Source organism: Dysidea avara, chromosome 11 (genome assembly GCF_963678975.1).
Source record: "Dysidea avara chromosome 11, odDysAvar1.4, whole genome shotgun sequence".
Classification (NCBI taxonomy): domain Eukaryota; kingdom Metazoa; phylum Porifera; class Demospongiae; order Dictyoceratida; family Dysideidae; genus Dysidea; species Dysidea avara.
Genome location: NC_089282.1, coordinates 2026538 through 2051501, shown reverse-complemented (window position 1 = coordinate 2051501; position 24964 = coordinate 2026538). Strand labels below are relative to the sequence as shown.

The following is a 24964-nucleotide window of genomic DNA, read 5'->3' as shown; positions in this document are numbered from 1 at the left end:
TAAAGGTACCAAAGTGTCCGGAATTGTACGCTGTCCGGAAATACCCGCATTTACCTTACTAGAATATACGATAATAATCGGTAAAAATCTTTAATTTGCCCTCCAGTCCCCCTTTCCGCGATGTCACAGCGAGAGAAGCGAGGAGAGAAGCAAGGTATGTATTAGTGTTACGAGGCTAGGGTTACTCTGTGTGTGGATTACAGGTACGCTAACAGATTCGCTACTTACAAATGCGCCTCCAGGGCAAACTGTAGCACAGTACTCAACAAGAGGTCGAAGAAAGCGAACTCGTCGTACAAGAAAAGGCACAAAGGTAGCGACCATTGATGCAGCTTGGTAAGTAACAGCAGTAAACCTCTATTCTTACTTTTTTGTACTTGTAAAACCCATTCACTTATTGGTGATAAGGAGAGTTCATTTACTTGTTTGGTCATAACTTTGTAAATATAAAAGGTGTAACTGTGTATGTTTGTAAACAGATGATACATAACTGATTCTCCCTACAGGTATGTGTTTGATAGTTTAACAGAGCAGCAAGCAGAGACGCTACTGCTGAACCACGGGTCAGATGGCAGTTACTTGTTGTCGCAGTTTGATGACAGTAGTAATAGCTATCGGATGTCATTTGTTGCACAGTAAGTTGATCATTCCTCAGTAACTGTATAGGATGTACACACGGTATGATAGGGTTAAGCTAAGGTACTCATTTAGTGTCACAATATCAATTGAAAGAATGAAGAGATATTTTAAATAATTTCCATGTTTTCAAGGAGTGGGAGAATTGTACATATAATGAGCTAATTTCCAAGGAAGCCTGTAAAGGTTTCAATATTGATGAATCACTGATCATGAAGGGTGTGATGATAATGTAATGAAACTCACTAATAGGAAGAGTAACCCATAAGGCTATAATAAATTAATAAATAAATACCAATGAGGTGGTCTTATAAATGAGGTCATGAAGTATACCTTAGCTATGTTTGGGACCTACTTGACATGGTCACTATAATGAGGTGGTCTTATTAATGAGGTCATGAAGTACACCTTAGCTATGTTTGGGACCTACTTGACATGGTCACTATAATGAGGTGGTCTTATTAATGAGGTCATGAAGTACACCTTAGCTATGTTTGGGACCTACTTGACATGGTCACTATAATGAGGTGGTCTTATTAATTGAGGTCATGAAGTACACCTTAGCTATGTTTGGGACCTACTTGACATGGTCACTATAATGAGGTGGTCTTATTAATTGAGGTCATGAAGTACACCTTAGCTATGTTTGGGACCTACTGTACTTGACATGGTCACTATAATGAGGTGGTCTTATTAATGAGGTCATGAAGTACACCTTAGCTATGTTTGGGACCTACTGTACTTGACATGGTCACTATAATGAGGTGGTCTTATTAATTGAGGTCATGAAGTACACCTTAGCTATGTTTGGGACCTACTGTACTTGACATGGTCACTATAATGAGGTGGTCTTATAAATGAGGTCATGAAGTATACCTTAGCTATGTTTGGGACCTACTTGACATGGTCACTATAATGAGGTGGTCTTATTAATGAGGTCATGAAGTACACCTTAGCTATGTTTGGGACCTACTTGACATGGTCACTATAATGAGGTGGTCTTATTAATGAGGTCATGAAGTACACCTTAGCTATGTTTGGGACCTACTTGACATGGTCACTATAATGAGGTGGTCTTATTAATTGAGGTCATGAAGTACACCTTAGCTATGTTTGGGACCTACTTGACATGGTCACTATAATGAGGTGGTCTTATTAATTGAGGTCATGAAGTACACCTTAGCTATGTTTGGGACCTACTGTACTTGACATGGTCACTATAATGAGGTGGTCTTATTAATGAGGTCATGAAGTACACCTTAGCTATGTTTGGGACCTACTGTACTTGACATGGTCACTATAATGAGGTGGTCTTATTAATTGAGGTCATGAAGTACACCTTAGCTATGTTTGGGACCTACTGTACTTGACATGGTCACTATAATGAGGTGGTCTTATTAATGAGGTCATGAAGTACACCTTAGCTATGTTTGGGACCTACTGTACTTGACATGGTCACTATAATGAGGTGGTCTTATTAATGAGGTCATGAAGTACACCTTAGCTATTTTTGGGACCTACTTGACATGGTCCCTATAATGAGGTGGTCTTATTAATGAGGTCATGAAGTATACCTTAGCTATGTTTGGGACCTACTTGACATGGTCACTATAATGAGGTGGTCTTATTAATGAGGTCATGAAGTATACCTTAGCTATGTTTGGGACCTACTTGACATGGTCACTATAATGAGGTGGTCTTATTAATGAGGTCATGAAGTACACCTTAGCTATGTTTGGGACCTACTGTACTTGACATGGTCACTATAATGAGGTGGTCTTATTAATGAGGTCATGAAGTATACCTTAGCTATGTTTGGGACCTACTTGACATGGTCACTATAATGAGGTGGTCTTATTAATGAGGTCATGAAGTACACCTTAGCTATGTTTGGGACCTACTGTACTTGACATGGTCACTATAATGAGGTGGTCTTATTAATGAGGTCATGAAGTACACCTTAGCTATGTTTGGGACCTACTTGACATGGTCACTATAATGAGGTGGTCTTATTAATGAAGTCATGAAGTACACCTTAGCTATGTTTTGTTTGTGTACAAATTATACTGATAATTTAACAATGAGCTGTAGGGATAAGTTACAGTAGTGATTTCATGAGTAGCTAACATGACCCTAAAGTGTTTTGTGTTGTATAGTTGTGGTATCCAGACAACAGCCACTTGGACTGCTCAGTATAAAAACTAGTATTTGCAACACCATACCAGGCCCCAGCCCCCTAGAAGTAAATTGTAAACGATATATGTGACCAACTAAACAAAAATCGATCATTTTTGCACAACTTCTATTTTATATAGGCGTGCTACATAAAAATGATGAAAACATTGTTACATTCTGTCCTGTTTCTGACCAGGGACTTGTAACACTGTCACATGTTAGACCACACCAACCACATGTTTGTATTACTCATAAATATATTATTACCTTATATGACATGTTGGTGTAACCTTTGTTGTCACTATATACTAGACTCAGAGTTTGGGAAGTTTCCTTTTCAAAGTAATATAGTGAAACCAAGTCACTACTGCTGACCCAGATGACCCACTGACCCGGATTTGACCTGGGTGTGATCCAGATTGACTCGCATTAATTAAAGCCGAAGCATGCAATAAGAGCTATGTTTCAGGTAGTTTCGAGCAAGCGAGACTACTGAGCGTTCGATTTGTGTTGAGTAAACAAGTAGTTATGTGATAACTAAGCTGGTAAGTTTATAATTTAAAATCAGTCAGTGGGTTTGGTTCCAAGTAGCTATTGTGAGTTGACAGACAGCAATTGGGTGTGGCTTCGTGCATACCTAGTGTTACAGTTTCCCGATATATTAAAGTGGGTGTGGCTCACAAAGTACTTATCCTGCTGCAAGACTAGACTATATACAACTCTTGCAATAATCGATTAGTGCATGGCTCCACGTAAACTTGCAGACAGACACGGACACAGTTCCGTGCTACATATCGCACTTACTAATAAATGGGCATGGCTGAACATATTTTTGTAATGCGATAAGTGGGCATGGCTCATGAAAGAGCTATGCTACTGGCGTTTATAAGTTTCCATGTCGTCAAACGAATAATTTTGTTTCTCACGTGATCCAATCCGGGTCAGACTCGGACAATTTGTAAACCAGGTTGGACCCGGAGAAAATGTGACCCAGTTGACCTGGATGACCCGACCCGGTTTCAACGCTGTTACATATTACTTTCTACACAATGAAATACAGTTACATATTACTTAAAATAAAATGTAACTTAATAATATTAAATTACTTGTGAAATGTAACTTAATATTATTAGCTGTAAATATTAAAGTTACTGAATGCAAGTAACTTCACGTACTTTATTAAATTAACACTTCAGCATATATGCATGCAAACCACATGTTTCCACACAGACAGTGGGCATTAATAGCAATAGTCTAGGTAGTCACATCAGTCCAATGGACCGGGCAGCATCTTTTTATATAGGTGAAATGGTAATGGATTGAGGTAATGGATTACTGAGTAGTTTAATGGATAGTAAATAGCAGTATAAAAGCCATTTGTAATGCATTACTGGCTCATTGTTACTCATAGTATTACTCGTACATTGCGCTTATCGCTACTCGTTACCTTGCTTGTTATGCAATATTATTACTTTGTTTGTTACTAGTAATGAGTTAATAGTTTCCAAAAGTAACATAAGTTATATTACATGCATTTTGCAAACTAACGCGTTCAACTCACAAATTGTAATATATATTACATAATGCGTTACCCCATCTCTGATACTAGTGTAGTGACTTGTATGGCTGCAGTACAGGAGAGATATGTAATCCTTGAAGTGATAATTATATAGAACAATTGTCCATCTTTTGAAGTCTTTCCAACTGGAAATCTCCATTATACTAGTGACCAGACAGAGGTTTATTTAATTCAGTTCATGACTCCTCATTTCCCTTAGCCAATAACATGTACAGTAGTATATTAAGGGCACCTTGTTAAAGTGTCCTAATTGTCAAAGTGTTGTGATTATCAAGGTGTCGTGATTATCCAGATGGTAAGGGACATTACTACGGAGGTGTCCTCATTTGTAAGTGTCCTGATTACCAGGTTCCACTGTACAGTAGGTAGTCGTCATGGGGTACAGCCCATATTTGTTAGTCAATTTGTGTTACCTTGTATAGCAGCATCACATGAGACATTGCCATATACTATATCCATATCCATTGGCTCTTGGAAGCCACCCATAGCATGCACTGATAACCATCACATAGTTCATTGTCCAAATTATTCTATCATGATCTTTTGCTACTTCATTTTTAAACAGTGTGTAGCTTACCACAATGCATATTGAATTGCAATATACTGTGTAATATTACAGGGTTGTGTGGGCTGTGTCTTGTGGATAAATCAGCTTATGCAGCTGCTACCCTCCTGACATCAAAGGTAATGAGCAATATCCGCACTGACGTTTCTTGACACTGTGATTACAAAATTTGATGTCTTAATTGACAGAATGGCCATGTTAGTGCGGGGGCTTCTGAGACTTTGGCACACAGTATTCGAAATGAATGTTGTCTGTAGTTTTTTACACACGAACCACATGATGATAAAGGTAAGAAGTAATACACGTACTGTGACAGTGCAAAACGTGCTCCAACAAGGAAAGCAGACCAAAAATTTTAAATCCGGACACATACAGTAAAAGCTTATATTTACTGCATTATATGCTATATGACTCACCTTCACCTTTTTCCGAATTTATAAATGCTATCGTAGGGAAACACTATCTCACCCAATACCTCCCTGTACAAATTTCCCACACTATAGCAGCCATTTTGTTTTGTGACATCATAAATAATTCACACAACATCAAGAAACGTCATTGCGGGTATTGCTCATTGTTGATGGTTTAGTGGTGACCGAAAACCATATTACCCTAAACGAACTGTACAGGTTGTAGTATTGCCTACTTGCAGGGCATCTGGTTGGTGATGAATTAGATAATTTCATTGGCCACCTCTACATAAAGCCACTTCTTAACAAGACCTCCTTTTTAAATGTCTAAATTGTTACCATCTTGTTTAAAGTGTATCCCATAGGATGGTCTTATTGATCTAATTGTGTGTCACAGAGTGTTATCTGAGCTTGGATACAGTAGACAATACCCCATGCAAATTGGCTGTACAAAAAGGTATGGTAACTGGCAACTAAGGGAACTGATATCTGGTTGGCCAAGAAATTATCCACAACTAACTATACAAAATCTAATGTTGGTCCTTTATCATCATAGACTTGTGCAGTCTTACTGCATTCCTAAGTAATTCATTAGGTAATTCATGTGGACAATACAGTACAAGCACAAACATATAATAGCAATGATTAATATAAGTACATGTTCACGTAATACTTGCAGCATGGTTTATACACAATTAGCCACTGTCACAGTTAGAGTCATCACATTCAAGCAATTCTTCATGGTTGAGGAGCGACAGAATTAAACTTGTTCTTGCAAATTGCTTGCTTCAGTACCTTCATCATCGGCTCACGGACTTGCTTGTAGTACAGGCCATACACAAAAGGATGAAGCAGGATTACCAGATAGCCTACATTTCTACTGATAACGTAGTCCATCATATCGTCAACATACTCAGCAGTTTCCAGTACTCTTGACAGCATATACACTAAAGGGTAGATAAGACCAAGTGCTGAGCTGCAAAAAATAACTAAAAGCAATGTTATCATCGGCTTCATGTGCGTCTTGATGGTAGCTTGCTTCTTCTTTAACTTCTGTACTTCATTGCTTGTCGTTCCCGATAACCTGGACTCCTCTCGTATCTTCTTCTGAATGCGGTACGCTTTAACAGCCAGGAAGATGTTGAAGCACAGCGTAACCAAAGATACGATGTAGTTGGGCAAAATAAAACCAAGGAAAGTGAAAACAAAGGTACTACCTTCTGAAAGGCAAACACCATACTGAGCAATTTTAGTGTAGCCAGCATTAAAGAATACGTGAGAATTAAGAAGAACAGACACAAACCAAGCAGCTACAATTGAACCAACAATAACACGGCGCTTCATGATCTTCTTGTGCTTGAAAGGGAAGGCTATAGCTATTACCTGATTAACTGCTATCATCAGGTATGTGCAGTATAGCACAAATACCGGCAGAACTAAGAACTGCATTAGCCTACAATTGATGAAATCCCCTACTCCAGTAGCATACCCAATGATCATCATGCTGGGCGGAACAGTAGTGAGCATGGCTGATATTATATCGGTGACCAACATGTTTGCCACGAAGATGTTGTGAGGCTTGTGCAGACTTCTTGTAGTCTTGATGGTGTAGACAACACAGCAAGCCATCAGCACGAGGATCAGTGTGGCAATCCACTTGAATGCCAATGACAGGAAAGGGAAATATCCTGGAAGATGAGGATCATGATGATCAGTCCCTGGAGTGATGGCTAACCCAGAACCAGACACTTCACTGCTTCCCTCCATTGGAGCTACAACTTGCACTGCACTAACTCAGTAATGACACTGAAACCTTGTGTCCTCTTGACACTATCTCTTGCAGTTGATGTTATCTGTTTATTTGATAAAGCCAATGTGCTACAAGTAGGTATTATAAATTTTAAGATATACATATATCAGAGATAGGTACAAGCAGTTGACTGAAAAGTTTTGTTACCTAGTACTGTGATAATATCAATTCTAGCAAGCATGCACATATGTAGCTATTTGTACTGATAACTTATTTTGTAATCCTGAAATTCAGCAATTATTGAAATTCTTAAGCTTAGATTTCCACTTAACACCCTTAGGCATGTAGAGCATGTCATAACCTTATGGTATATGTGCGTTGCTCACAGTTATTCATTGAAGTACACGAAAAAGTGTCCTGAAAAGAGGGGGGTACACAGTGAGAGGATACAGCGGTTTCTCTTGCGCTCAAAGTTTCCGTAGCCCGTATTGTGCACGTGCCAGGCTTGTGAAGGCATGGACACAGTATGGAATACGGAAATTCAAACGCAAGTGAAATCCACTGTAAAGGTATGACATGAACGTTTTGTGAGAGAAAATAGGAAGTGTGAAAGATACAAAGGGAACATCCCAGCCAGACTTGCATAGGTTGAATGGTTAAGGTGTTTACTTGTGGTTCACCATGTGGTTTGTACAAAGAATTCCAGTGAGTACCCTTGCATTCAAACTTCCAATGGTGGTGTTGGAAGCTTGATTTTAATAGCAACTTTGCTCTTAAATGATGAGTGCTTTGTTTGGCACAAAAAACAATTTCAGTACGTGCAGCAGCTGGCAAGAAGAATGCATGAACTCAAATAGAATGCAAAAAAGATAGACAACTTTATATGTTTGTCAGTCATTTATTTAGCATATAGTTGTAGGCTACAATTACTTTATATTTACTTTCTCCATTAATTACATATACAGTGGGTAATGGGCACTTTGGGACAAAAGCGTTGCCTTTATTGTTGTAAAGATTTTTTCTATTGTGTTGTTAATTTGATAGGAAGGTGGTCAAAGTGGTAAAATTTGCCTGTACTTATAGTGTATCACATAGTGATAGTAGAGATTGGTTGGATAATAGCAGACAGTTTTTACTGTTATTTCCAGCAGTGACAAAGTGTGTATTGTCCTGTAGCAAGACCACTGAAGGAGTACAGATGTACAGACATTATGACATCATCTGCAACTCCTCAGGCTGGTACAGCATTAAAGGAATGCAGGTACTTATATACATACATCTACAGCTCATGTTTATTGTGGATGTGTTTTATGTATTATCAAGCTATTACACTTTAGAAATGCAGTAGGGTTCCAGTGATAAAAGTATGAAACAAGAGATATATGAATGATGTAATAGTACAACCATGGATACAATAACGCTTACCAGGATTGGAAACGGAAGTGGGTGCACGTGGAATCTGTGTTTCGGTTTCTTTTGGTACATCTTACTACAAAGCAGAGCAGTTTCACTGGATAAAGTAGGCTCTACTTATTAGTTATGGCCATGAGACATGCACTTGGCGTATAAATTAGTTTAAATACTCATAGGTGAAAAAGATACAAGCCCATTTTTCATCGAGTCCGACCCGCACTTTCGACTGACATGGTTACAAAAACGAAATTGACAACCAGCAGAAACATTTTACCCCAGTATATTGCAGTCTAACGGCTCCATTAGTGTGTAATACAACCTCATAGCGAAGTAGTTGTAGTGAAATTCGTACAGAAAGTGAGTTATCTGTACCAACGCAGTAAGGTGAATGACGGATAACATCAAAGGCCGTGACGTAACATTGGGATTATGTACACAAATGATGACGTAGATACTTCCATTTCCAATCCCGGTAAGCGTTATTGTATCTATGATACAACGTAGCTATGTGGGAAAATCCCCACATTGGCATGCTATTACCATCTGTTCAGTGCCAAAGTAGGGATTTTCCCACATTGTAATGCTATCATCATTCATATCTCTTGTTTCACTACATTTTATTGCTGAAATCCTATTTCAACATTTTAATTAATATTTTTAATTGTACTAGTTTGTTAACTGTTTTTGTTATAGCATAGGCTGCTTAGCTATTATGTACGTATGGATGTGACTGCTGCATTAGAGTATCTTGATCTCGTTGCTTATCTCGGGTGAACAGTAGATTGAGGGTTCAGTACCATATCTTGGCATGGTCTGATTCATTTAAGGGAGTAATGGTGTGTTATGATCTTTTCAGAGTACCATCATTTATCCTGGCAAAACAAGTGACAAATAGAGTAATGATGTTAGCAGAAGAAACATTAAATACCTCTTTGTAGGTGGGACATACCTCTTAAGTCAATGGTAATGTGACTGTTCTATTGAAAACTGATTACTCTATTAGAGTAGTTTGATCTTTAGTGATATACTGTATGGGGCAGCTGCCAGTATTGGACTAGTATACAGCTGCCTCAGTTGCTTCAGGAGTAGTTACACCACTGTATGTATATATGGCGGTATGTACCACACTCTGCGTGGGAAGTTCAAAGGCACCGCCAGTGCCATAATTTGTATATTGCACTGCTGCAGACCGCAGCAAGTGCATTATACTTATAACGCACTGGTTGTGGTTTTGTAGACCACAACGAGTGCATTATAAGTTATAATGCACCGACCGCAATGCAATATACAGATATTGCACTGGCTGTGGTTTTGTGCAGCATAGCACAAGTGCGGTGGCCAAGACCACTACAACACCTCACCTAATAGGTGGAAGGACACTTCACAGATCACTCGAATTCTTTTATAGCCTGACATGTAAAGTTCGATGTGGGCCATAACATCACCAATACGTATAATGTTTACAAGCAGCCAATGGCGATCGAAAAAGCCAACACGGGTGGCCACAACTCTAGTCTACATATATATAAACGTACTTATACACCTTACTAGTCTGGTGCCATCTTAGCCCAGATTAAACTGTAGTCCACTTCGACAATGACTCAAGAAAACAAATATATTCTAAATAATACTAACCTTTACGTTCGATTGTGGTAACCAGTTTTGTCATGCCACCAGATTCGAGTTTAGCCAGTGTGAATAGTATAATAATTAGACTAGTATCGTTTAGTAGTTAGGTTTTGTTTACGTAAACCATCTAATTAGTTGCTTTTTTTCGCTCAAGAGAATCACTATGGCGATTAGTCTGGTGCTTAGTCTATATGGCACGCTGGCATGCTGAGCACTACATGATGAGAGTCGAACAACGAATGCAGGTTAGTGATATAACCCATAGCATACTAGCTTTCAATATCTCAGGTGGCTGCAGTACAGCAGGGGAACATCATCACAACGTCTGGCTTGGTTACCCACAATCGATGTTAGAAACCTGGCCTTTATAAGTGTTACAGCTGTCTTGTGAGACTCTCCCCACCTATTAGGTGAGTGGTACATAACAGTTATACAACGTGTATAAACGCACTTGCCTTCGGGCCTGATGGCCCTCAGGCTCGTGCATTTATATCAGGCAGAGCACACGTGGCCGTTGTATAACTATATAATATACTACACCTGTGGTGAAGATCAAAAGTGTTGTGCTGTGGTATATAACCGATATACCATGGCAAACTGTGGTATATATACAAGTGATATACCATGGTTTGTGGCTACACTTCACACATTCCATGAAATCTTTACCTAAGCAGTAAACAAGTCTCTAATAAAACAAGCGCCAAGAATTATTCAAAGTGCTTTGTGCTCTCAGGAGTTGTATGTATATTTCAGTCATAACCACGTTATAACTCATTCATGTGTGTAACTATGTTACTTGTTATACACAAATATGGTGTTGCTTACTACAGAGTGGAGAGTATGCATCAGTTGAAGAGGCGGTGCGTCAAGTTACTCAGGCGGTCAAACCAGAGGGAGTGTTCCTGAAACCAATCTTTCATGAGTGTGGTACGTTAATGGGTGGGGCTAACACTTCCAGTTAATAGTGTTTATGATACACCAGTGTGTTATTGATGACTTAACATGACATCAAGGTTGGTACCATATCAACCATCAATTAGTACAGAATACATTTTTGTCTCTAATCTTCCTGCCAATAAACCCTGAGTCATTTTATGTACAGTCTGTACACAGCAATACATCTTCCATGCTAATAGTAACATTTAGAATTGTGAGTGTTGTAACTGATTTGGCCTTTCCTCCTTTTGGGGGCCTGTAATGTTCAGATGTAGATTTGTAATTGAATACTTTTGGTGGCTTTAATCATTTCTCTTCAAGGACATTTTTTAATGGACGTGTACAACATTTAACACACATGTGTGTTTGTATGCAGAAGAGAGTGGGAACTATACTATTAGTCCAGATGCTGTGGATGTACCCCCTAGATATACTGAAGCTAAAAGATACCCTGTAAGTTTGTGACTGTGTATGTGTGTGTGTGTGTGTGTGCATGCGTGTGTGCATGCGCGTGTGTGTGTGTGTATGAGAGAGAGAGAAAGAGAAAGAGAGCAAAGAGTGAAGTTCATTACTTCAGTCTATCCATCTATTAAATGTGGACCTGTTACCTTGGTGTCAACTGGGGAAGCAGCTCAGCCAGCTGTACATCAACCAGTGTAAGCAAATGTCAACTGTCTGTGCATGGTGAAGGTCCAAGTTGGACTTTGGGTCCCCACACCTTCACTTGTGAGACATGGTACAGCCTCCTGTAGGTTACTAGTCCTGTCCCAAGAGGATTTTCCTGTGCTGACTTGGTAGTTCAAAGGTATCCCAGTGCTGCTTCGCTGTGTAGGCAAGACTGTGCTATATAACACGATAGCTGAAAGTTTTGTTTTTTTTCCCCTTTGTGTGTGTTTGCGTGTGTTTGTATATGCATGTATATTCACGTTAATACAGTATGAACATGTGTGTTTATGAGCTTGTGTATTGTGTATGTATGGTGTAGCATGTTTGACAGTTGCTTTCACTTTTTACAGACTGCTCCTCAAAAGAGACTGCCAGTTGTTCTAAGGCCTACTCTTCGCAGGTTGAACATCATGACCAGTAACAGTATACACAGACCACATGTAGAGGAGGCTATTCCTCCTGAAGAGCGTAAGTTGCTAAGTTGGGTGACTATAGATTCTTGTAAAAAAAGTGTGGTCATTTAACCACACCAGAATTATGTTTGAGTTTTATTAGAGTATTTTATGAGAAGCTGCAATCTATCCTTGTTAAATGCGCACTTGTTATTATATAGTTATACAATGGGCAGTCAGGCACGAGTGCTCTGCCTGATATAAATGCACGAACCTGAGCATCATTAGGCCTGAAGATAAGTGTATTTATATAGGCACAGCACAAGTGCACGTTGTATAACTGTTATGTACCACTCACCTAAAAGGTGGAACGAGTTTCACAGGACAGTTGCACCTCTTATAAAAGCCAGGTTTCCAACATTGATTGTGGCTGACTGAGCCAAACGCTGCGGTGACGTTCCCTCTACAGTACCGCAGCCACCTGAGATATTGCCTTTGACCAAAGCTAGTATGCTATGAGCTATAATGCATTCGCTATTTGGCTCTTGATCGTTGTGTATCGTTGTGTAGTGCTCAGCATATGTGATCAACTCGATTACCTGTGATTGTTCTCTTAAGTGAAGACGGTCTAACTACTGGACCACTACTAGTCTAATGCTTACTATCTACACTAGCTAAATTTGGCCAGTAAGACAAAAACTGGCTGCCACAATTGAATGTAATGGTGAGGATTTTTAAAAATATAATAGTTTTATTGTCTCATTGTTGAAGATGGACTATGGTTTAATCTAGGCTCAGATGGCATCAGACTAGACTAGTAAGATACATAAGTATATATATATATATCATACAGTGCGATAGTAACTGTATAGTACAATCAACTTTTACATGTCAGGCTATAAAAGAATTTGAGTGATCTGTGAGGTGTCTTTCCACCTATTAGGTGAGATGTCCTAGCGGTCTCAGCTGCTGGCACTTGTGTATTGCTGCACAAAACCGCAGCCAGTGCAATATCTGTATACTGCACTACGGTCAGTGCATTATAAGCACTCGCTGAGGTATTCAGCGGTGCCACATACAAGTTATGGCACTGGTGGTGCCTCTGAACTGCCAACACAGAGTGGTACATTCAAGCAAAAATTCCCTACGTTTTGAAAGTTTTCAAGAGTAACAAATCCCTTATAAAACTATGGATAATAACACTCATTGGACTGCTACATGCAAGGCTTATCTCACAGGAGATACTGCTTACCAGAGAGAGGAATTTGTCACACTGTAAGAAGCACCCGTAACTGAACACAAATGAAGGAAGCTGCACTAATCTGCCATAAGGCCACAATACATTTATTTACCATTGTGGTGCAACAAAGAATAAGAATATTTTTGGTATGTGTATTTTGTGACAGTAATCCAATTGTTTTGTAGAGCAGTTCTCAATTTGCTCCAGTACATACATAAAAGTACAGCCAATTCATAGTGTGGTACCAAGATGCTAATAAAGTTTGGTATCAGAGAGAAGAGAGTACCTTTTTTGTTATCTCACATTTCCATAGAATGGCACATCTACCGTAGCACACATCACAAACTCTGTGACTTATGTTACACTATCACTTTAGAAGTAGCTACCATAGAGGCCATTTTTTATACGGTAGTGACATGCCAGCGGGCAATTGGTTTGATGAAATTTTAGGACTGGAGTTTAGTTTTATGGAAAGTCTTTTGGTGGAGAATCATTACTACCATTGTTCAACTACTCAGACCAACCTCTATTTTTGCTATCTGAGAATACTGCTTCTCAGAATACTGCTTCGCTTGTTAAATAGCTACTAGCTTAGCTGCTGCTGATTTAGGACACAAAGCATAGAATTGCTCTGCATGGTAGTGCACACTATTGTGACAAGTTGTTGTGCTCTCCGAGGTGCTCAGTGCCTAATTTTTCTTAGGCAGTGAAGCAAATTTTCAAATGCTTGTCAGCATGGTGTCTATTACTCAGGTCAACATTTCTGAAATGTATGCCACAATTGTGAAATGCCATTACCATTTTTGTCTCTTGCTTAGACTAGGCAGAGACAGTGATGTGATGTGATGAATAGCAGTCATCAGTCTCTTTTGTACAAGCTCATTTGACAGTGTGATGTCACCACAGTTAGCTTATTATGCAAAAGATATCATTTCAAAACTCCATGGTCATATTTGTTAGAAGTGTAGCAGTACTCTGGAAGTGACTTGACATTAATGTGTAATTCAGTTCTTTAGGTCTTATTGAAATCACTGTATTTATGCACTCGTGTTAGTGTAACAATTAGAAGGAAAGTTAGGAATTTCAAGTTGGATTAGGGATCAAAAAAGTAGTAAAACAATTTAGGCAATAGCTAGAAAGTAGTGGAACAAGAAAGGTTGCCTATATCTGCAGATATACTAATGGACATTAATCTATAACCATGACTGAATGAGTGATAAATTGTCCATTAGTATATCTGCAACCTCCCTTGACTAAAACTGCTACCCAAGGGTTAGGTAATGCCAAGAAAACAGGACTAGGAGATAAGTGGGTAAAACCAGGATGGGAGCAGGAAATCACGTAAATTCAATTAACTTGTAGAATACAAGAAGGGGCAAGTGAAGTTCAATCACTAGTTGGATTCCACATTAAAATAGCTTTTACTGGAATCTGTCACCAAAGTGAACAAGACCAGTCAGTGTAAGTCACTGTGATCTACAAACCTAAAGCAGACAGACAAAAGAAATAGATAACAGACAGACAAAAGAAATAGATATCCTGAGACTCTGTCTTGTGTTAGAAAAGACTGTTGATTCGGTGACTGCTTTATTAGAGTACTAGCTGCGGTACCTGCCCTTCGTGCAGGTTGAGCTAAATGAATGATATCTGCTCTTCGAATACCATACATGCATTGTTACAGAAGCAAAATACACTCTAGTGTACATGTCTGTGATCCATTTAGCTCACCAGCTGTAACACGGATATTATTGATGCAGCAGTCATTCAAGTTCATGTATAATCTTTCTGACATTGATACACACATGTTGTAAAAACAAATAAACACCAAGTTTACATATGTGATATATGGAGTTCGTTTGTGCGTCCATATAATTGATCAGTTGAATACACAGTGCAGTTGAATTAAAGTTGCCAGCTGATCATGTGCCCAGGGCTAGACTAAAGGTGGGCCTGCAAATACCCATAGTTTACCATTGTTATCCATCTGTTGTGCCTAAGTGCGAACTATAAATTCCATCCTGAAGTTTATTATATAGAACTCCAGATTCTTGGCTCATTCGTAGCCCCGTTTGTCTTTGGCTCACTCAAAGCTGTATTCCTATCCCATTCAAAATGGATGTCACTCCAGGCAGAGATGCCTAACTGTTACTCTGCTACTTTGCTGTAATACACCTATTTACCATTCAAGAGACAGAGAAACTTGCTTTCCTTCATTGCGTATTGTTTAGAATGGTACAATTCCAGCTTCTTGGCTCACTTGTAGCCTTGACCACTCCCATTTGTCTTTGGCTTAATCAAAGCTTATTCCTATCCCATTCAGTTCAGGCCTGCACTGTTTGTACTCCAGAGTTCATATTCCAGGAGTCCAAAGACATCACTCCTCTTCAGTTGTGAGTTTGTTGTTTGGCATGGATTTTGTAAAGTGGAAGTCACTCCAGACAAAGTTGCTTCACTGTTACTCTTCTACTTTGCTGTGATACTCCTATTTACCATTTTAGAAGCACAGAAACTCGCTTTCCTTCATTGCGCATTGTGTGGAATTGTTCAACTTCAGTTTCATGGCTCACTCGTAGCCTCAACCACCCTGTTTGTCTTTGGCTCACTCAAAGCTGTATTCCTATCCCTTTCAGTTCAAGCCTGCGCTGTTCGTACTCCAGAGTTCATATTCCAGGAAGCCAAAGATATCACTCCTCTTCAGTTGCAAGTTTGCGTTGCTTAACATGGATTTTGTAAAACAGACATCACTCTAAGCAGAGATGCCTCACTGTTCCTCTTCTACTTTGCCTATTGACCATTCTGGAAGCACAGAAACTCACTTTCCTTCATTGCACATTGTTTAGAATTGTTCAACATGTCATACGCATCTGACGTCATTACTATTGACAAAGCAACAGGATTTCAAGGTAAACATGTTTTTGTAAATTCACGTTATATTATACTTTGACTTTCCTGTGTGTTTGCTTTCTCGCAGAATTGTAAGGTTAGTTCATTAGTTTGTAGGCATGAATTCCACCATTGGATAAACAATTTGGGGTAAAGAGTAGGCATGTAGAGTTTGAAGTTATAATTATTGATGAAAATTGGGCGTGAAAATGTTCAAGACTTTTATTCCATAGTGACACTATAGCAGTAGAATTTGCCATGTAACTACCACCAAAGAGTGTGTATTATAACGCAGATCAATGGCGTAGGGCTGCAATTGTCATTCCATGGAGTGGGAAGCAGCTGTGCTCCAAATACCTATTTCTAAAATTACGGTAATGGCAATTTTTGGGCGTGGGTCATGCTGGAAATTTCTTTTATTAAACTTCTTGGTGCTGGCTTGATGGCGATTAATATGTAGCAAATCTGGGGTCAATCGGTGTTACTGTTCGGGAGTTAGCTGGACCACAGACAGATAGACAGCATTTCAGCTTTATATAGTAGATTTCAGTTTGAAGAATCCAGCAATAGCAGGATATTTTGCTAACAAACTTATAGATATGACAAGCTTCAGCTATACCTATTTTAATAGGCCCATCCACCTTAAGAACAGTTGTATATTAAAGGTATTTAAGTGAATGTTTAAGAAGAAACCACTGCACTTAGAATACATCAGTATTAAAGCAGTTTATAAGGCTCTCTTGCACTAATCTTTAAATATTACATGACACATTCTTGAGAGTGATAGCAGATTAATGACTGTTTCACTACATTTTAGCTATTTCCTTGTTTCACTAGCTACTGTTTGTTTTTAATCCCTAGGTTATGGGATACTGTAAACCACACATGTACACTATCAATCATTTTTCATGATTAGGGGTTTGGTTTTTCTTAATGCATTGTTATCAAATATTTATGCATTCTTAACTTCTCATTAATCGACATGAAATTCAAATGTTGTTATGGAAACATGAGCTGTCCCCATGCCAATTAGTGAAAACTATGAACCAAAAATCAGACCAATGAAAGAGCCATGAGAACTTACTAACAATTCTAAGATTTGAAGAACATCACTTGTGAGGGACTGACAAGAGGATTTGTGAATAATACGTATAGTTGCTGAAATATGACTACAATATGGCCTAAAGCAAGACACTGTGGTCACAAAATTAATTTTTAAATTGATATCACAAGCACTAGAAACATTATTTCTAACAAAAGGCTCCATCAGGACCTAGACAAGAAGCCAAACTAGTAGTCTGTTTATACAAAATGTTAACAACTAGTATGACAGTCCTGATTTTTGGTTCAGGAAAATATCGCCATTAGTCAGCAAAACTCCGCATGCACTTAAAGGTGCGCCAGTTGCTAAGTGTGTTGTTTCTATGTTATATTGTACTGTTACGTGTGTTTTCTTGTACCTGTCCAGTCAGCTTACTATGATTCTCCCAACAATTTAAGCCTGTTACCAGCTGATACACACACAACACAACAACACCAAGCCCGCCTTAATTACATAATAATAAATTTTTGTTTGACAGTTGCTCAGTATCCCGTAACCGGGATACTGAGCGACTAACCCGTAACCGAATTTTTCCTTCTACTTATTTGTTTACTTTTTCATAATTATGCCGTGCATACCACATCAAAAGAATGATGCCAGGTATGCTGAAAACTTATTTTTACATCTGAACCCAGGCACCCCAACAATCAATTACTGAAAATTGAAGTGGCTAATACACTTCGTTTTCAACTATGTTCCACCAATTTCACAGCCCTACAAACAAAGAACAGAATAAGAAGTGTCTCTGCAGTCACTCCAGCTGCTACTGAAAATACAGGTGATAAGCGTGATAGCTAACTGGCTACACAGGGAAGTGCTGTATCATGCTATCGCAAATTGATGCCTTGAGTTGTCAGCGAAAATAACTGAGACACAAGGGAGGACAAAGAAAAGTCCATGATATGTGTATTGTACATACTGTGGCTGGCGAAAAGGTACATCTCGGGATGAAGCAACATTGAACAGTGAATAGGCATCAGTTAGCTAGTCAATCTCAGCATAGAATTGTGTTAAATAGAAATTTTACAAATTTCATAGAAATTTGTTGGAAGGGTTTTGGGTCCCTCTGAATGGATTCTTCATTGCTTTCTTAGAATGGACAAATTTCATAATAACAAAAAATCAACCGTTGCCCCTAGCAACCTAAATTTTACACTATTTGTAGATGTCAATGTTTTAAGTCACCTCTCCAAGTTTTAAAAGGATAGCATATATAAGTCATGAGATATGACATTTTGAAGTTGCAATTTTCCCATACATTGTCAATGAGAGGGGCAACAGTTGCCCCTTCTCAGTAATCACACAAATTGTGGGATTTAAAGAATGTCATATCTTATGACCTATATACACTATCCATTTAAAACTTTGAAAGATTATTGTTGACATTCACACCTACAAATTATGTAAAATTGAGATATATGTACTTTTGAATTTTTGGTTTTTTGTATGCGTTGAAATACCTGATTTTTGTGATTGCCCAGAAGGGGCAACTGTAGCCCTCTCACATAGATATGTATGGGAAAATCACAAATTTCAAAATGTCATATCTTATGACATATATATGCTATCCTTTCAAAATTTGGCGAAGTTACTTTAGACATTATCACCTAAAAAATTCTGGTTGCTAGGTGCAACAGTTATTATTATATGCTATAAAGCCTTATTATGGAATTTGTCCATTGTAATGGCCATCCCCTCCTCTAATGGGCTACCTACAGTTACCCTGTGCCCTGCAAACCAGATAGTTTATAGATATGCTACTAGGCAGACTTTTAATTTGTTGAATGGTTATTTGTTACTGAACTTGTACTGTGTAGATACTCCCATGCATTTAGGATCTGACATTTGTATGAAACCAGTTTTTATTAGCACTAGTATGGTAGGTACTGTTTGGAGTTAAACCACAAGGTGATTAAGTAAACAGCAAAGTACACACTGCCTACAATAAAAAACAAGTACGATATACTAATTCACTATACATTATTGCTGCTGTCTTTTAGCCCAAACAGGTTGCTGGTATCGAGTATGGCACACAGATCCTGATGGCAGCTGGTACAAGCCTCACAAAGCTGGTTGTCTCACTGCAATCTTCCTCATCATCGGCTGGCTGTTCTTCCTACTCCTGTTTGGCTGGATCATTGCTATAGCTTTAGTACTGGTCACAATATTAATAGTGTTTGCTGCTACTGTGAACTTCCTCTGTACTGGACATTGTGAGCTAGGTGATGATGATGATGATTCTTAGCACCTAATATTATTATAATTGCAATCTGTATTATGATTTTTGTAAATCTATCATTTATATGTTTGTGCTTTGTACCATAATGTTCACTCACTTGTGGTCATGGTGTATGTTCTTATGTGACTCTACCATATGCTATATTATGATGATGAATTTATTACTTAGCTGCATAAATGAAGATATAATATTAACTGCAACTATACTCATCTTACAGAGGAGAGCAGGGTAGTCTCGTAGATAGGGCTATGCAGTATACCTATTTGACAGCCACAATATCAAAGCTGAAACTGTGATAGTAAAATATCGAAGTTGTGGGTAATAGGAAAAAATATTATACAAGAAATTAAGACATAATGTTGTAGCAATGAATAAGCAGCATGTTTACGAAGTTTTATTTTACCTTTCCACTTCATTTATCTGGTCAATAATATTGGTAGTATATACAATGTGATATAATGATAGCTTGTGATTATCATGAGTGCAAATCAGATATTCTTATCTCAAAATATTCTTACAATTACTGATTTTGTATGCAAAATCTTGTATGAAAATTTCTTACATGAAAATTGTTACATAAGATCTAACTACTCTAGTAGAGCAGTCATTCACGTAATCATGAAAATATTTTGCACGAAAATTTTTTATCACGAAATTTTTAAGTTGCACGAAATAAATGAATTATGTTATAATTATTTCACAATATTTGCTGTACATGTGTTTCTGAAGGATTGCTCTCTCTCACACACCATTTTGTTGTATTAACAATTGTTACATTTTATAATATAGGATCAATAAATTATTACTAAATTATGCAACTTACTACTACCGCGATAAACTATTGCCGCAATTATAGCCACTGGTCTAACTTTCCTGCTCTCCCAGTGTTCTCAGGTAATGATGTGATGTTAAATGCATAACATAATCATGTCGATCGCAACTACTGAGGTTTTTTGATGTCTGTAAGTATGTACTGTGCATGAGAGAGTATAATAGGAGCTCATGCCATCAACACTACAAGATACCCTGGTGCCTAGGCCTAGTGTACACTTTTGTGTGTCCCTCGTATACGTACAAACTGTAGTTTATTATATAGTGTTGAGGTAGTATGTAGTTATCTGACCCTAGTTTATGCAATGTTGGAAATGAATGTTCCATTGCTAGTATTTTCGAGTACAGCTCTGTATATAAATGTATGCATGTGCAAAATATTTACTTATCTGAACACTTTTACCAGGGCCTGAGACCTTGGGTTAGGAGATGGGCAATGGTTATGATTAAGGGGAAATCATTGCTGTTAATCTATAAAGTCTTGTGACATGTTGTAATAATTATTAACGTCAATCATAACAGAATTGTGTAGTGAGTTGGTTGAGTTGTCACGGAGTCACTGATGCAGCAGGTGCTACCTGGCAGTCACACCTCCTAACTTGCAGATGGCAACATTGCATGGATTGCTTCATATATAGATGCACTGGCTGCAACAGGCTGTTTTATTACACAGTACTATGGCATACCACCATAACACATGTCTAAAATTAATATTTTAATAAAACCAGCTACTATACACTATAACATGTAATAGTCATTTGTCCCAATCGGATATTTTAAGATAATAATAATTAATAATACTATAACAACATACAACAATGTAAACAGTTATTAGTTATAGTCTTACTGGATACTACACTGAGTGTCTTCTGTAGGAATAGCAGCTGTTCTTTGTGTGAGGGTAGCTCTTCCCTTCTCCACTGTAGTGATGGAGTGTGCCAGAGCTCCTGCAACATTTCTTCCACCAGTAAAACCTCCAAGGACAAGGATGGTGTCAGAATCAATGTGGACTACAGCAGCACAAACCCTGGGGCTGGACAATGATGGTACTGTATTCCACTTGTTAGTAGATTCATCCAACATGGCAACATCAGAGGTAGGAACACCCTGGAGATCAAGATAATTACCACCCATGATTACTGGTGGGTGAGAGTTTGGTATTGTTATAGTGTTATAGTGAGGGGCACTGGGTAACTCCGTCCATTGAACTGGCTGGTTACTGGTAGCTTGTGATGTGGTGGATGATGTGATGATATCCACTGGTAGTTGGTATACTGTATTGGTCCTGCCTGTTGATATACCGCACCCCACAATAACAATCTTGTTGTCACTGATGGTGGGGAAAATATTCCACATTGGCTCTGGTAGAAGAATGCTAGTCATTATCCACTGAGATGGTTGTGTAGTGTTTAGTATCTCAATATCATTATGGTCGGTGTCCTCGTCTCTGTATCCACCTGCTACAATGATATACTCTGAGTGACTCACTACTCCTGGTCTACTCCTGGCTCTTAACAAGTTGGGGAAGTGGTCAGTCCAACGATTATTAATGAATGTAGATACTTTGTTAGTGGCCCTCATAGTACTCATGTTAGATATATCATGTCCACCAATTACAGCTAATTTCCCATCAATTATTTGTAGTATGCCCATGTGGTGACCAGGGGGAGGTAACTGTTCCCAGTGGTCAGTGGTGATGTTGTAGCAGTAGACATGAAAATATGTATCATCATCTGGAGCAATACCAGCCATGATGTATACCTTCTTGTCATGTAGGACTGCTGATATGTAGTACATGGAAGAGGGCAGGTCTGCACACCTCTCCCATGTGAGCTCATAACAACCACTTTGTAGTGCCAGCATCAAAGGAGGTGACTCCTATAAGAAGAAATGAATACTGGATTAATCGATAGTGGTATATATGCCCTCAGTACTAATGTTATATTGTATCCCATAATAAGTTCAGTAAACAACTAAAACAAGTGATTTAGATGTAAATAAGTCAACTTAGTGTTCAATACATTGGCAACATAGCTGTGTATGATGTAATTAGTAGTCACCCGGCATGTTGTGTGTTTCTGATTGGCTATTTTGTTTTTGTATGGAATTTGTGTTATTCTTATACTAATCATATATTATTGTGTCTAGCTTTTAACAGTAAACAACTGCAATCTAAAGTGTCAGACTTGAAAAACAAGTTACCATGACGTATTACCATATTGTACTATGTTACCATGACAACTGAATGTGATGTGTTACATTTCAGTTGAAGTGATTTTGTAATTGTAAAATCCTTGTCTAATTAGCTCATTGTAGCATAGTTGGCAGTGTTAACAACTAAACTGTATGTGTTCACTAGTTCATAGAAACTTGTCATGCATAATTTATGGTCAAGACCATTAGTTACCTGATTATTATGGCATTTGGTGTCTTAAAATTTTCAACAATTTGTGTAAATCCATAGTATGCCCATCCAGAGAACAATGCACTACAAAGGTGGTATAACCAGTGCAAATTCTGCATGGTACAGGAATACTGGCCCTGAAGCACCTGGGTTAATGAATCTGAAATCCTGCTAGACTGTATACATTATGTAAGACAAAGAATAGTTGAGTATTTGTTCCCTGGTTAACACACTGCAGTGACGGATCTAGATGGGTTTCTGGACTTTCGACAGAAACCCCCTTTTAAATTTAGTTCAGTGGCAGTAGAAATATATAAGCATTGTTGTACTGACAATTTGTCATAGCAAACAACTATATACCACTGCATTTCAGTAGCATGCATGCAGTTGCACTTAACTAACACCATTTATAGCTATTAAACCCTCAGCAACACTTCACTTTCATCTCCCACTGCATTAAAAAAATCGAGATACTCTAATAGAGCAGTCATGTAACTACTCTAATAGAGCAATCAAAGCTACAGCTTGTAGTCACCATATTTGCCCTATATTTAGCTATAGTATTTACAGTTTAAAGCATTGGATTTATTGTAATTGGTAACTAAAAATAGCCTGAATCCGATCTCAGAGCTTCTAAAATCTCAAAATTTTCCGGAGAAATGTAATCAGATGTCTTATTCAGCTGTATCAACTTTCAGAAACCCCCTTTTAAAAATCCTAGATCCACCACTGCACTGCATAGACTAGAGCAATGTAGTGGAAGCTTGGTAAAGACAACAAAAAGTGCAGCAGAACTGATCATGAGGGTGAGTAAACATTGAATCTGGGAATGTGTGATCAATGCTATAATATTATACGAGGCCAACGGCACACTAATGCGTATATATATAAGTATCCCACAGGAGTTGGAGTCTTGACAAAATCTTGCAGAAAAAAATTAATACATGTCTAACTACACACAAATGCATCAACAAGATACACATATTTACACTGGACATGTGAAGTGATGCTATACACACCTTTAGTGGTTGTAGCATCTTGAATACTGCTGCTATTACTGGACGTTTGGTTGGGTCATTATATAAACAAGCTTTCACCAGTGGCTTCAACACTTCAGCCCCACCTGTCATCTTATCAAGGTACTTCTGCCAACGTTGTACCTCATCAAAACCAACTACCCTTCGCTTCTTGGGGTCATACTCAGTTGAGCTTGTTGGTGTGGGCCACTCCTGGTTAACCACATGAAGAACTATACCACCATAGGAGAATATATCCAAACAGGTCCCATATATCGGATTATCTTTGAGTGCTTCTGGTGGCATGAAGTCCACCGTACCTGGAGCCTTGGTAAGCATATTCTTTGTAGCTTTGCTGTCAGTTTGAACCACTTTAGCTACACCCAGATCACTTATTTTCGCGACAGAGTCACGTGACATCAGGATGTTATTGGGGGAGAGGTCACGGTGGATAATGGGAGGGTTGTAACCATGAAGATAGCTGAGACTGAGGGATACGTCATACAGAATGGAGGCTTTCCTCTTCATCCCGATGTTCGGCTGCTTCACGTAGTTGGTTAAGCTATCATCCATCAACATCGCTGGAAGAAGCGATGTTGATGGATGATAGCTTACCCAACAATTTCCAACTGGACGAATTGTTGGCAACTGAAATTAAATATTGTGAAATGTGAAGCACTGGCCATCACAAACAAACGGAAACCTGTTAATTTCACTTATTATATTAACGATCAATCAATTTTGTGGAATAATCCTGTCAAATACCTTGGTGTGCTAGTTGATGGTAAATTGAGTTGGTCCAAGCACTGCAGGTATGCGATTAAAAAGGCCACCAAGTCCTTAAACTGTTTACGGCGCTCAATGTTTGGATGCAGCTGTGTGGCCAAGTGTGCGGCGTACAAAGCAGTTGTATGCCCGACTCTGGAGTATGCTGCTGTTGTGTGGTCTCCACATACCAAGGGAGATATTAAATTGCTTGAATCTTTGCAAAATAGGGCAGCAGGTTGGATTTGTGGCGTCCACGGACCAATTCATGGACTGTATCTTCAAGTGATTGCTGCTCTCAGCTTAATCTCCTTACCCTTGAATCAAGACGTC

At 38.6% G+C, this 24964-nt stretch overlaps 1 protein-coding gene across 1 annotated transcript; it reads left to right on the top strand.

The window, feature by feature from the left end:
• Window positions 1–56: 56 nt before the first annotated feature.
• Window positions 57–19815, top strand: LOC136238250 (uncharacterized). The gene is made up of 8 exons (XM_066028609.1): window positions 57–154; window positions 204–336; window positions 507–635; window positions 8292–8376; window positions 10988–11084; window positions 11470–11546; window positions 12110–12227; window positions 19377–19815. The coding sequence occupies exons 1-8, from the start codon at window positions 121–123 to the stop codon at window positions 19619–19621; spliced, it is 918 nt and encodes a 305-aa protein (XP_065884681.1). The 5' UTR covers window positions 57–120; the 3' UTR covers window positions 19622–19815.
• Window positions 19816–24964: the final 5149 nt, after the last annotated feature.